Source organism: Zosterops lateralis, assembly GCF_965231275.1.
Source record: "Zosterops lateralis genome assembly, chromosome: 2".
Classification (NCBI taxonomy): Eukaryota; Metazoa; Chordata; class Aves; order Passeriformes; family Zosteropidae; genus Zosterops; species Zosterops lateralis.
In genome coordinates, this window is record NC_139763.1 from 3,210,477 (window position 1) to 3,223,945 (window position 13,469).

The 13,469-nt window shown below is 41.4% G+C and overlaps 1 protein-coding gene across 1 annotated transcript in view; it reads right to left on the reverse strand.

The window, feature by feature from the left end:
* Positions 1-13,469, reverse strand: part of KCNJ6 (potassium inwardly rectifying channel subfamily J member 6) — a gene marked incomplete at its 3' end in the record, with an annotated part of 114,050 nt that overhangs the window by 29,760 nt on the left and 70,821 nt on the right. The window contains 1 exon segment of the mRNA XM_083884263.1: positions 6,349-7,269. Within this exon segment, the coding sequence (XP_083740389.1) occupies positions 6,349-7,269 (921 nt within the window).

Here is a 13,469-nt window from a genome sequence, read left to right on the forward strand (position 1 = left end):
TTTTAAGAGGAGTTTAAGTGTCTGGAATCACAGATTTTTAGGAGGGGTTTAAGTATCTGGAATAACAGGATTTTAGGAGTTTAAGTGTCTGGAATCACAGGATTCTAGGAGGGGTTTAAATGTCTGGAATTATGTGATTCTAGGAAGAGTTGAGTTTAAGTGTCTGGAATCACAGGATTTTATGAAGAGTTTCAGTGTCTGGAATCACAGGATTTTAGGAGGAGTTTAAGTGTCTGGAATCACAGGATTTTAAGAGGGGCTTAAGTCTGGAATCATGGGACTCTAGGAAGAGTTTAAGTGTCTGGAATTATGGGACTCTAGGAAGAGTTTAAGTGCCTGGAATCACAGGATTTTAGGAGGAGTTTAAGTGTCTGGAATTATGGGACTCTAGGAAGAGTTTAAGTGTCTGGAATCACAGGATTTTAGGAGGAGCTTAAGTATCTGGAACCACAGGATTTTAGAGGGGCTTTAAATATCTGGAATCACAGGATTTTAGGAGGAGTTTAAATATCTGGAATCACAGGATTTTAGGAGGAGTTTAAATATCTGGAATCACAGGATTTTAGGAGGAGTTTAAGTGTCTGGAATCACAGGATTTTAGGAGGAGTTTAAGTGGAATCACAGGATTTTTAGGAAACCTCTGCTGGTCAATGAAGAGGGTGCCAGCCCAGCTTGCCACTGTGCCTTTCTGGCTGGAAAACAGGAGCAGGGCCAGAGTTAAAGCAAATTTTGGGATCCTGTCATTCCTCTGGCCATGGAGATCATAAGCCCAGCAGGGAATAACCTCAGGAGTGATGAGCAAAGAGAGGATTTTGGGGCACCTCTCTGTGCCTGTCCCTGGTTTAGGAAGGAGCAGTGGAGGTCAGTGAGAGTGTGGAAAGAACTGGGACCTGCCCTTTCTCCATGCCCAGAGAGACTTTGGAGGGATTGCAAAGACAGGATGTGCAAAATGAAGCTTTTCTTGTGCAAGTCTGATACGGGGTCAGCACAGAATTATTTAATAATCTCTGACCTGTTGGGTAATCCCTGGATACCTGCCTTTTAGAGACCTTCCCTTTTAATATGAGTCACTGCCTGAATCTGAATATTATATTTGAACATTTAGGGGTGAGGGAGCAGCTGGAGCTGTGAAAGAGCTGAGGAAGTAATTGGTGAGAAAGATGTGAGAGATGGACAAAAAGCCATTATCAAACATTCATAACAGGTTTGCAAAGTACAGCACTACCCAGAGAATAAAGCTGTTAAACAAATGTGCAATCCCTTTTCCCTGGAAGTGAGATACAGCAAAATTTAAGCTGAAATACTCCTAATCAGCATCTCTTTTTTATTTCCCATAAATGTTTCTCCCTGATTTCTTGCTGTTCCTCATAGTGTTGGCTATTGTGAAATTGTAATTGCCTCCTTTGTGTCTCACACTCCTCTCCAGCAATAAAACTCATCTTTTCCACCTGTAGAGAAATATTCCTGAAGGAAACATCCTGATGGGATGGGAATGCCTTTCCCTGCTGGCATTTAGAACTCCCCTCCTGCTAATGCCTCTCATTTTCTGTGTTAGAATGAATAACAACGAAACATTTTGTTGGAATCAGGAAAATTAAAAATGAGACAGGAGTGAAAGGAATTGCTGGCAGCTCTAGAGATGTGTGAGAAGTTAAACCTTGTCCAAGTCTGGCACAGGAGATGTTAAAACCCTTAAAATAGAAAAGAAAGCTGCAGAGTGCAGAGCTCTTCTGTTCTGATCATTCTGGGATGAAGATGATCCAGTCTGGAGCAGAGGCCACTTATTCCTGACCCTGCCTAAACTGCATTTCAGTCAATGTGCTTTGGAGCACAATGAAATCCACTTCGGTTCTTTGTCTTGCAGAAACTCTCAGGTGGGAGAAATTCCTGGTGTTTTTCTTCCTTTCACCTGCATCCCCCTGTGAAGCAGTTGGACAGGATAAATATTTCTTCTTTGAGGAGCAGTAGAAAATTCAAGTGAGAAACTCTAACCCCAGCAGTGTTTATTTGGAGAGAGAGAGAGAGAAAAATCTGCTGAGAGGTTTTGAAGGGTTGAAACTGCTTCAATCCATATCAGAGGCAGATATTTACTAGGACTGGGCAAGGCTAAAGGGCAAATATGGCAATTCATCCCAGAGAAATCAAACCCACAATAAATCAGCCAGTCAAAGGGGCTGGAGTGAAGAAGGGAACAGCTTTAGACAATATTTATCTGGTCAATAGGACTGTTTACTGCGCAAATAACCATCCGAGTGAACATTTTATTGCTTTGCACACATATTTTCCACAGCTGGCGAGTGTGGTGGTTTCTGTAGCTGCAAAACTTTCTGCAGTCACTGCTCTCAAAGCTGCCCCTGTGTCAGGGTTATAAATGCACCCTGCTCTGAGTTTATTTGTAAAATTATCCCTCTGAACCTGAAGTTCTCCATCTGGTTTTGTTGCTCGTTTTTCTGACAGATACGAATGTGCAGATAATTTTCTTTCCTTGGAACTGTTCGGTGCTCAAGTGGTTTATTTTTAGGCAGAGGGAGTTTGCCAGAGTGTCACCAAGTTCACCCCACTGCCCAGATACAAATTCACAAAACTTGCTCAGAATTTTCCTCTTTCTCACCATTTCCCTCCTCTTTTTTTTTTTTTTTTTGTTTGTTTGTTTTGTTTTGTTTTTGCATCTCTTTCTCTCTTTGAGTTTCTTTCTCTCAGTTCCTCTTGCTATTGTACCCTACCTCAACCTTCCCAAATTTAAAAGTCTTCCCTTTTCTTCTTAAGGGTCTATTTCCTTATCAGAATTATACATTTTCAAGCCTTGCTTAACTTTTTAAAAATACCTACTTTGCTTGTGATGATAAGACTTCCCTTAGAAATAGGTTTCACCAGATGAAAAAGGCTTAAAATTTTTAAGCCTATGGCTAGGATTCAATTATCATAAAAAATATTCCTAACTGTATATTATTTTGCATTTAAAACTCTGGGAAATGGAGACTGCAAAATGTGGAAATGCCAAATGTGTCCTCTGGCTGCAGTGAAGTTTGGTTGGATTTTTTTTTTTTCCCCATTCCTCAAGGCTCCTCAAGTGGTTCCATGGCAGCCTAAAGTCCTTTTGTTGTCCCAAAATTGATGTTTTTATACATTTGAGAGATGTGCACCACCATCAGGAAAAAGCACAGAGAAAAAAAAAAAAATCTTTGCAGAAGTTTTATCCTTTGAATCCAAAGAGATATTTTTGAATGTTGTTGTAAATAAATAAATAAAAAAAAATGCATATTGGAAGGATCCATAACAAATATTTTTTTTAAAAGCAGCTTTACTTTGAGAGTTTGATGATGTTGGATGAAAGAATCAGGTTGATTTCATGTTTTTGGAAAATTCCTGGCTGAGGATTCTGCCCTCAAAGGGATCTCCATGGTAGAAAGAATGGGAATAACCAAGGTGTAGGGATAATAATTTGTTATGTGCCTTAGCAAAGACACATTCATTTCTTTTTGCATCTCAGGGAGTTATGGCAGTGCTTCCATGGGGAATTAAGGGGTCCTTGATTTGAACTTTCTGCTGAATTTTAATTTGGTTCGTTATTTTTAATGTCAGCTAATAAAATGCATTATTCTTAATTCCCTGTCCTAACACACAAATGCAGAATTCCCATGACAATCCATAAAAATTGTGCTTCTCACAACAGATAAATCTGATTCTGGAGCACTTAGGGTGGAAAGTATTATAAATGTATTTACCTGTCCAGTCAAATTTCAGCAGAATCAATAATTAATAACAAATATTAGCAAATCCTTATCCTCATCATTTCCCATTTTATTTCTCATTGAGGCTGTGAGGGAACTCTGACAACAGATAAAGAATTATTTTCCCTGATCAGACTTGGGAGTGGCTTTTCTGATGGATGACACAACGTGATGACCTCAGTCTGGTTTGGATCCCTCAGCAATGACACAGAATGAGGACACTGCTGTAGGTGACATCACCTTTTCCTGGATCCAGCTTTTGTAATTTTGTATTTTGTAACTTTTTTTTGGCAGGAATTCTGGGCTGGGCTTTGCTGCTGTGAGCAGCTTCTTCCACAGCTCTCACTCTGCATCAGGTGGAAAAGGGAAAGGTGAATATTTGACTGCCTAAACTGGTTTTCTGTGTTTGCCAGGATGCAACTTTTAAATATTTGTAGATAAAATTAAAATAAAAATTAATTAAATTAAAATTAAATTAAATTAAAAGAGTGAAAATTCCCAGTTTTGGTAGAAGGTTGGCCTAATTGTGCCTTCAACAAAAATCACTCAATGCATGGGGTCAAAGCACAGCACAAGAAGCTACTTCTGCACAAATGTATTTTAGAAATGCTGCTGATAATTCTGGCATTATTTGATGCCCTCTGCTCGTATCTCACTCAGCAGGAAACTCTACCCCAACAGAACAGTTTAAAAATGAGAAATGGACCTACCCAGTGCAGGGGAAACTCTTTAATCTTGGATATCTTCCGTGGGTTTTCAAACCACTGCATTCGGTTTCTCTCTTGATATGGACTGGAAAGGTTTGAGATAAGGAGAGATCTGATTTTTATCTCAAACTTTGCCAGCCCAAGCAGTCAGAGGATTTTTGTGTTGCAGTGAAGGCTGGTGATGGTTGAGTGGGAGACATGATCAGGCCAGAGCAGCAAAGGACACCCCAAAGAGCCCCTGGGGTGTGCAGGGGGGAAAATGAGGTGAGGGAAGTGGGGAAAGTCACAAATAGAGAGAAATGAGACTTTAATCCAACAAATCTACATTTGCTGCACTGCAGAAATATTTTGTCTTTTGATCTCGTAGGTGGTTTTGGTGAGACATTTTTGTTTATTCTGCCACTACTTGCCAATCACTTTGCTGGGAAACACGGTGTTCTGCAAACCTGAAAATATCCCCCACCCCCCTTGGGATGTCAAATTCCTTCAGCTGCAGCTCCCAGATCTCGGGATGGTTTCAGGGAACAAACAGCAATTTGCTCATTGTCTCACCTGAAGGTGATGCAGATGTTTGAGCACTAAACATTTCATCTTGATTTCTCTTCAGCACCACCTATTCCTGGAAAATCTGGAAGCCTTGCACTTACCACTTCAAATTCCCTGTCAAGTTCCTTTCAGTTTTGTTTTATTTTTTTTTTTTGTCGTTTTTCTTTTCCCCTCTGCTCCATTTTTGTCTCACACGTTTATTATATGGTGACAAATGCAGTTTTTCTTCTGACACCACATAATAGATGTGTGAAACACACACACACACACATGTTCTAGTAGGAGACTGCTCTTTATTTCCTGGCTCCAGTTGCAAAACATGAGTCAGGGTTGGAAAGGTTGTGCCTCTGTCACAAACCCTCAAACCTTCCTGGGCTTTGCTGCAGTCGTGGGGGAAAAATGGCAAATCTCATTCTTACATTTCTACAATCAGTGTTTTCTGCTCCCCCAAGCACATCAAACCTTCATTATATTTACTTATTTCAGGCATTGATGCTGTTATTAACACCTCCAGCCTCTAGAACACAGGTAAAAGTACCCTCCTATAATTCAGGCTTTAATACACAAAAAGGAACATTATTTTAGTGGCGCATTTGCAGTGAATTTTTTTTTTCTCTGCACCAAGTGATTTCTGCTGTTCTGCTGCATAATTTGCAGGTAACGACCACCCAGCATCTGCACAAGGCTCCGGTGACACAACATTCCTTGTTTATCCATCCCAGCTTCCAGTTGTTCTGTGCACTCCTGTGGGGGCCCCAGTGAAACACAGAATCAGACAAGACCTTTTGTGAGCTAAAGTGGAACAAGCCCCACGTTACAAGTTAAAAATGAAACCCAAGGAAAATGAACAGGCAAAAAAAAAAAAATTAAAAAGAGAACCAAACACATCATCACTTCCTAGTGGATCCAGCCTTGGAATGGCACAGGGCTGGCAGTTTTTCTGGGTGATTGGAAGCAGCAGGACCATGGTGCTTCCATGTTAATCGCAAATAGAGTTTTGCATTGATTTCTTTTTTTTTTTTTTTCTTTCCCCTCTAAGCAGTTTTATCCCACAAGATCCCTGTGGTTGAGCTGCTCCTGCAATAGAATGACAAATAACGGGGTGACATGCTGTGAAAAATTTAGAAAATGAGAGATGCTATCCCATTTTCCAAACAGAGCAGAAACAACACTAATTCCGTTAGGCAAGATGGAACAGACAATTAAACCGGGCATGCTTTTAATTTTGGAGCTCACCAGAGAACCGATGCCTTTTTCAAAAGTAACGAACGTGGAAGTGATTCCTTTAAAACCAAGCAAAACCACTGATTTTTTCCTTGCTAAAATTAAAGCATTTACCTCATACAAAGTATAAGAAATGTTACCTGTTGCCTCCACCATTCCTTCTAGGATTACAACAATTTCTAGCTCCTCTTTGGGCAACTGGGCTTTGGAAATCTCCCAGAAAGGACTCTGCTGGTTAATCTCATGGCTGATGATCAGTGGTGAAACCAAAAAGAGTCGATCATCCCCTGTGTAATAACCTACGTTGATATCTGTCTGGTTGAGTGGTATAAATTCCCCCTCCTTTGTCTGTTTGGATTTGATCAACTTGGCTCGTATTGATGCCTCTACAATGTGTGAATTCCTAAGGTCTCCTACTCGGAACATCAGACACAGCTTCCCATCCCGCATGGAAATGACTGCGTTTGTAGAAAAAACCAAGGTTTCTGCCCTCTTCTTGGGTTGGGATATTTTCACAAACATGCAGCCAACCATGAAGGCGTTGACGATAGAACCTAGGACAGACTGCACTAAAAGCAGGATAATTCCCTCGGGACACTTGTCCGTGATGACCCGGTAACCGTACCCGATGGTGGTTTCGGTCTCGATTGAGAATAAAAAGGCTGAGACAAACCCATTGAGGTTGCTGACGCAGGGGGTCCACGTGCTGTCCCCTATGTGATCCATGTCCCCTCGCATGTAGGCAATGAGCCACCAGATCATGCCGAAGAAGAGCCAGGTCACCGTGTAAACCATGACGAAGATCAGCAGGTTGAACCTCCACTTGAGGTCCACCAAGGTGGTGAAGATGTCAGTCAAGTACCGGTAAGTCTCTCTGACATTCCCGTGGTGGACGTTGCACTTCCCGTCTTTCCGAACGTACCTCTGGATTTTCCTCTTGGCACATTCTTTGCTGATGTTTTTTGGCAGGTCCTCTCTGGCTTGTTTGGGCAACTTTGGTTGGTGGATAGTGACAGGGCTCTCGATGTCCTGCTCCATTGAGTCTTCTTCCAGGACGTTGGCTGCCACGGAAAACAAAAAATAAAAACACCACAAGGGAAAGTCATTATTCCTCTTATTGTTGCTCTAAGTCATTACACAACCTTTTCCTGTGTTAATCAATAAAATGATCATCCTCGTTCTTTGCTAACACAAAAAATCAAATGATGCCAAGCACCCTCATTTTATTGCCACATAGAAATAAAATGAAAGCAAACTTGGCTCTGTTTTACACCACAACTACACAAGACTGACTTCAGAAGACTGAAAATGATTTAATTATTTTTGGGATGTGTCTCCCTTTTATACTATTCTACACAGACCAATTTGATTGGTGAAACAAAGTCAAACCTCTTCACTCACATTGGTCAGACCAGAGGGACATCAAGAAGAAGTCCCTCCTAGGAAAAGGAATGAAAAGCAAAGTTACAGTTACAAAAACATTTCTCTTGTTTACAGAAAATTCCCTGGGAAAAGAATTTCAGAAAACCAAAACATCTCAGGCACGAAACCAGGGCTACACAAACTCTCATTTCTTATCAGGTCATCCTATCCACACCCATATTTAAATTCCACGGGATGGGTTTAAGCAGATATTCCTTCCCCCCCTCACCCCTTTGCAGTTTAATGAATGAAATTTTTTACGCACCAAAAAAAGATCTTACGGAGATAAAAGATATAAATGAGGGAATGGATTCACTTGGGGGTGAGCAGAGAAAATGAGCTATTGTTGAGCTATTTTTCTCCATCAATTGCGTTGCTGTGGGGAAAGTATTAAATAAGTACAAGGAGCTTTTTTTTTTTTTTTTCTAAAAAAAAAGCCAACAGTTTTTAGTAAGAACCAATCCTCCTCTTGTTGAAGGAAAGTTGTAATATCTATCAAGAGCAATTCAAGCACACTTCCACAGAAAATCAATGTCTTGCTGATAATGAGACAAGGAATTGTGTGTCCTTCTCCCAGCAACATAAAACCTATGGTACTTCAGATTTCATTTGAATTCACTCTGCCTGTGGCCTTTAATTCAAGTGTACCTTGTCCTCTAATGATCTGGGTTTTTTTTTTTTTTGGTTTTCCAGCCTTTGAAGATAAATAGCTTTATTATGGTTGTGTGCCAGAGAAAAAAAAGAGTGTACTGAGGAGGAGAGTGGTTTAATCGAGTGTGTTTTGCATGGAGGACATGGTGAGGTCTGGGGTAATTGTTGTTTTCAGCTAAAATCCTTCTGTTCTCTGGGGCTTCTTCCTGCAGGAATTTCAGCTCTTGAATTCCTAATGATTTCTCTTCCGGCTAGGTGCTGTCATTCCTCTGCCAGACTGTAAAGGGAAAAGTCTCCTGGTGGGTATGTCCAGGTGCTGGGCTCTGAATACAGAATCACAGAATGGTTTGGGTGGGAAGGGACCTTAAAACCACCCAGTTCCCACCTTGTGCCATGGTCAGGGACACCTTCCACTATCCCAGGCTGAGAATCACAGAATGGTTTGGGTGGGAATGGACCTTAAAACCACCCGGTTCCCACCTCGTGGCATGGTCAGGGACACCTTCCACTATCCCAGGTTGTTCCAAGCCCTCTCCAACCTGACCTTGGACACTTCCAGGGATCCAGGAGCAGCCACAGCTTCTCTGGACACCCTGGACCTCCTTACTCTCCCAGGGAAGGATTTCTTCCCAGTGTCCCATCTAAAAAGCAGCACTGCTGTGGTTTTGTACAGTGGATCAGTGTGGCTCTAAAAGCATTTTCCACTCCTAGAAACATGTGCTGTGCAGCAGATCCTGTGTGGAGTCTCACAGCAACTGCAGCTTTTTCAAGGTGTGCAGGTTTCTCCCTGTAGAGAAAGATCACAGATCTTTGTAGAGTTTTATTGAAACACCCACTGGGGGGAAAAAAAGGGGTTGTAGCCCTGTTGTCTCTCTTCCTGACCTGCTCCTCTTTCTTTGAAAGCCTCAAAGCCCTACATTAGCACAGGATCTGAGATCAATCCCATGTTTTGAGGCTGTGCACCCCATCCTGTCACCTTTTCCAGCTTGCTGTGTGTCTCAGGAGAGGATTTGCAGGGCTGATGGCAGCACTGGGAGCTGTGTCACAGGACCCTCAGCTCTGAATGAACTCCCCCAGCCAGTGACACTGTGCCTGCATTATCCCTGATGCTGGGGAGTGCATGCAAAAACACAATCAAAAGGCTTTGCAGGGCCCTTGTGAGGCAGATTTAAACCAAAGCCAGAAAATCTGAAGTTGAGGCTTCTCTTTATGCTCAGCTCTCTGTTGTGCCTGGGGAAATTCCAGCCCACAGGAGTTATCCCATCACTGCAGCAGCAGAATCCTCAAATAATTATGAACAACCTATGAAGGCTCTGGCTTTTGAGGCTTAATGTCAAACTACTGTTGCTGATATAATGGGGTTCATTATCTTCCAGGCATTATGAATGATTTGCTTTTCCCTCTCAGTCAGAGCCTGCCATGAGCACAGAGACCAGGAGAGGGAGAATCCTGTTGGTTTAGAGAATATTCCTTACTCCTGGCCCTGCTGTTGAAGGGAATCCCATCCCAAACCTCCCTGTCTGAGCACATTTTACCAGAAATTATCCTGGGAGGGGACCCAGGTGGGATTTTATCCCTGGCAGAAGGAGGAATGTCCAGGGCTGCCCTCCCACCACACCACTCCTGCTTTCCACACAGTGTTTATATCCTCTGGAAGTACTTTGAGCAGTGAAGCACCTTTTATTCAGACAGCAAATTTTAACTGATGCTTTCCAAATTTTTTTTTTTTTTTTTTTTTTTTTTTTTTTTTTTTTTTTTTTTTTTTTTTTTTTTTTTTTTTGTGGATTTATGCATCGCAACCAGCCTGACCTGTCTGTCACAGCATGAGGGAAGGGTTTTATTCAGGGGTCCAGAGGTTTTGTAGGAGCAGAGAGATGCTGTCACAGTAAGTGGGACCAGGATGTGACAATTCCAGTGTGGGAGAGTTTTTCTTAACCTGGAGAAGTTGCAGAGGAGTTGATTCTCCTCTGGTTTTGTAAGGGGGCAGATTTGGACAACAAACTCAGTGTTCAACCAAGGTCTCTCTCATTACAGCATTTATTTGACATTCTTGTAGACATTTCAATCTTCCTGAGGGCATCTGGCCATTTATAAACTCTCCAGGCTCATCCCAGTGCTGTCATTTCTCAACTCTCAGTCTCTGAGAGGAAAAATTAAGGTCAAGTTATTTGTCTTTTTCTCTCTCTTTTTTTTTTTTTTTTTTTTTTTTTTTTTTTTTTTTTGCAAGATGCCCTTTCCTTCTTTTCCCTCACCCAATCCTGTTATGAATGAATTCCTTTGTGGAGAAGTTTCTAGATCAGAATCACAGTTTGTTCCCCTCTCCTGGACTGAGTTTTCACTCCAGAGAGAACCTTGGGAGCAGCAATTCCCAAAATAAGTGATCCAAAGGTTGTGCATCTGTGCGTTTCCATGGAAATGCCTGATGAATAAGTTTTAAACACATGGCAGGATCCCTGCTCACCACTGAGGCTGGGAACAGCCACACACTGTCAGCGCCTTCGCCACAAAATACTTTGACTAATTATATTTTTACTTGATATCAACCCAATTAACTTCTGCTGTTTATTTCGGCTAATTTTCCTTTGGGTTACATAATGGCTGTCTTGGATCCAGGAACAGGGGAGTGAGTAGCAGCAGCTTCACCACTTGGGAGCTATTTTTGCTCTCTCTGCTTTTCTGCCTGACAAAAATTATCGCCGTATTATTAATCTGCTCTGCAAAAAAAGAAAAAGAAAAAGAAAAAAAAAAAAAAAAGGGAAAGAAAAAAAGGAAAGAAAAGGAAAAAAAAAAAAAAGAAAGAAAAAAAGAAAGAAAAAATAGGTATTTCTGAACTCTTCCTCCTGTCCCAGTAAACATTATATTTATTTGAACACAACAGCCAGGTAACAAGCCAGTTCAGGCCAATTTAGAGAATTCTGTTCAAATTATCTTCTTTGGTTCCTCTCTTAGGCAAAACCTACAAGACAAATGAGATTTCAGTGATTTGTTTGATTTCCCAGCAAATGACAAGGAGTTCTCCTAAATAAATCCCTGAAGAGTTCACTTGTGTCCTGCCTGTGGCCAAATTAACACATTAAAGTGTGCCCAGGCCTATTATTTAGATTTGGAGGGTAAAGACTGTTGAAACCCACACTTGGATTATTGAACTCCAATTGTTTTCCAGGTTAGTGTCACACAATCTGCCACACAGGAATAATCTGTGTCCTGAGATGGAGCCAGGAATTGTGTGTTCTCAGTTCTGGATCCAAACCATGCCAGGGAGGGCTTTTCTAAAAATTTCACCTTGCAGGGGGTTGTGTGCCAGCGCTCACAATATTTTATTTTCTACTAAAATTGCAGCAAATGTTGTTGTCATGTTCTTGTCTACTCCAAAGCAGCGCTGGAAGAGGCACAGTCCTGATTTTCCGAGCACATCCTTTTATTTAGAGCCTGTAGAACAACACGAAACCAATGTCAACAACAAAACAGGGCAGGACATGCTCTCTCCCTTTGAGGCTGTGAATGTAACACATCAATACAATCCCTTAAGCAAACATTTTATCGTCAACAATGTGATTTTTTGGTGTGTTTTGGTTGTGCTGCAGAAAACTCCTTGTGGTGCTGTGCAAACACAAAGCAAGAGGAGGAATGTGAAGGACCTGCTTGTCCAATTTTAAGTGCTGTAAACCCATTTTGGTTGTGTAGGATTTGCCAGATAATGAGGAGTTTCAACAGAGAATACTGCGATTTAAAACTGACCTTTTTGTACCAGAAGCTGACCTAGAAAGTTCAGTGGATGCTTCACTGCAATTTAGTGATTTTAACTCTCATAATACAGTTGTGAACATTTTGTGTGCAAATCCATTGGAAACGTCCTGCTATCCAAAATAATTTTTTTTTGCTCTCATGGGATTTAGTGCATGAAGAGAATCACTTTAGTGTGATTCCTGCCTGTATTTCCCCTTTTTCCTGGTGGGATGAGGGTCACTTTTAAGTGAAGCAGGTGTTTGCATCTCTAAGGTCCAAGTTTTTGGGAAGTCTTGAGTGTTTTGCCTCTCCTTTGCTGGGGTCCCCCAACTTCCCTGGCACTGTGGGATATTTGTATATTCCTGGGGGAATATTCCTGCATATTCCTGTGTATTCCTTCCCCCTCCATCTGTGGGATATTTGTATATTCCTGGGGGAATATTCCTGTATATTCCTGTGTATTCCTTCCCCCTCCATCTGTGGGATATTTGTATATTCCTGGGGGTTGTTTGGGGTTTTTTTGGGCTTTGCACAGCACAAGGAATTCCATGTAGCCTTCAGCACCCTAAATTCCCATTGTTCTCTCTCCTCTTGATTGCAATGGGAGAAGTCAGAGGAGGGAAGGAGAGATTTTTTGGGATGCTTTGCCTCATCTCTGGCTGGATTTTTGTTTCAGAGCTCTGCAAAAATCTCGTTTTGAGATGAGCACAGAGGGCACAGGAACACAGGAATTGTGGGAATAGATGGGGATTTGTCTCTGTGGGATGAGCCCAGGCAGATAATCCACACTGCCAGGCACCATCATCACCACAAGATATGAGGAGAAAGAGTCTTGTTTAGATAAAAAAAAAAAAAAAAAAAAAAAAAAAAGTGGAGTCTTTTATGATCAGCTAACAACTGTAAGCAGTCATTATCACAGAGCACAGATCCTTTTTTCCTGAAAAAAGAAAGGAATTAGGATCTGGTCCTGTGCTGTTGAAATCAATGCAAGATTGTCTATTCACTCAGCTGGAAGCATTGCTGGGCCTCCCTCTGAAATGTTGGAGTGCTCAATAAACACTGAATTGGCAAATCTCCTCAAGACCCAAATTGCTTCTTTGCACCCATGGAATCATAAACCCAATTTCAGAGGGAGCATGTGTGTGACTGAGATTTATTTCAGCAGCAGCTTTCACTAAAAAAAATGAGATATATTTATGATTTGAACATGAGATATATTTATGATTAGAAAAGAGATTGTAAGGATGATACTTTGTTTTTTTTTTTTTCACATTACCTGCTTCATCACTGCCTCCTAATCCAACTTGAGAAAAATAATGTCCTACTGTTTTCATTTCTTTTAAGCCTGTACAGCTGCAAGAAATCAGTCTGAGCAACACTTTGTGTCTCTGCAGTACAAACATTTCCATTCATTCCTGATTCTTGGCCCCTTTTATTACGGAGGGTTGGAAAAACGAATCTG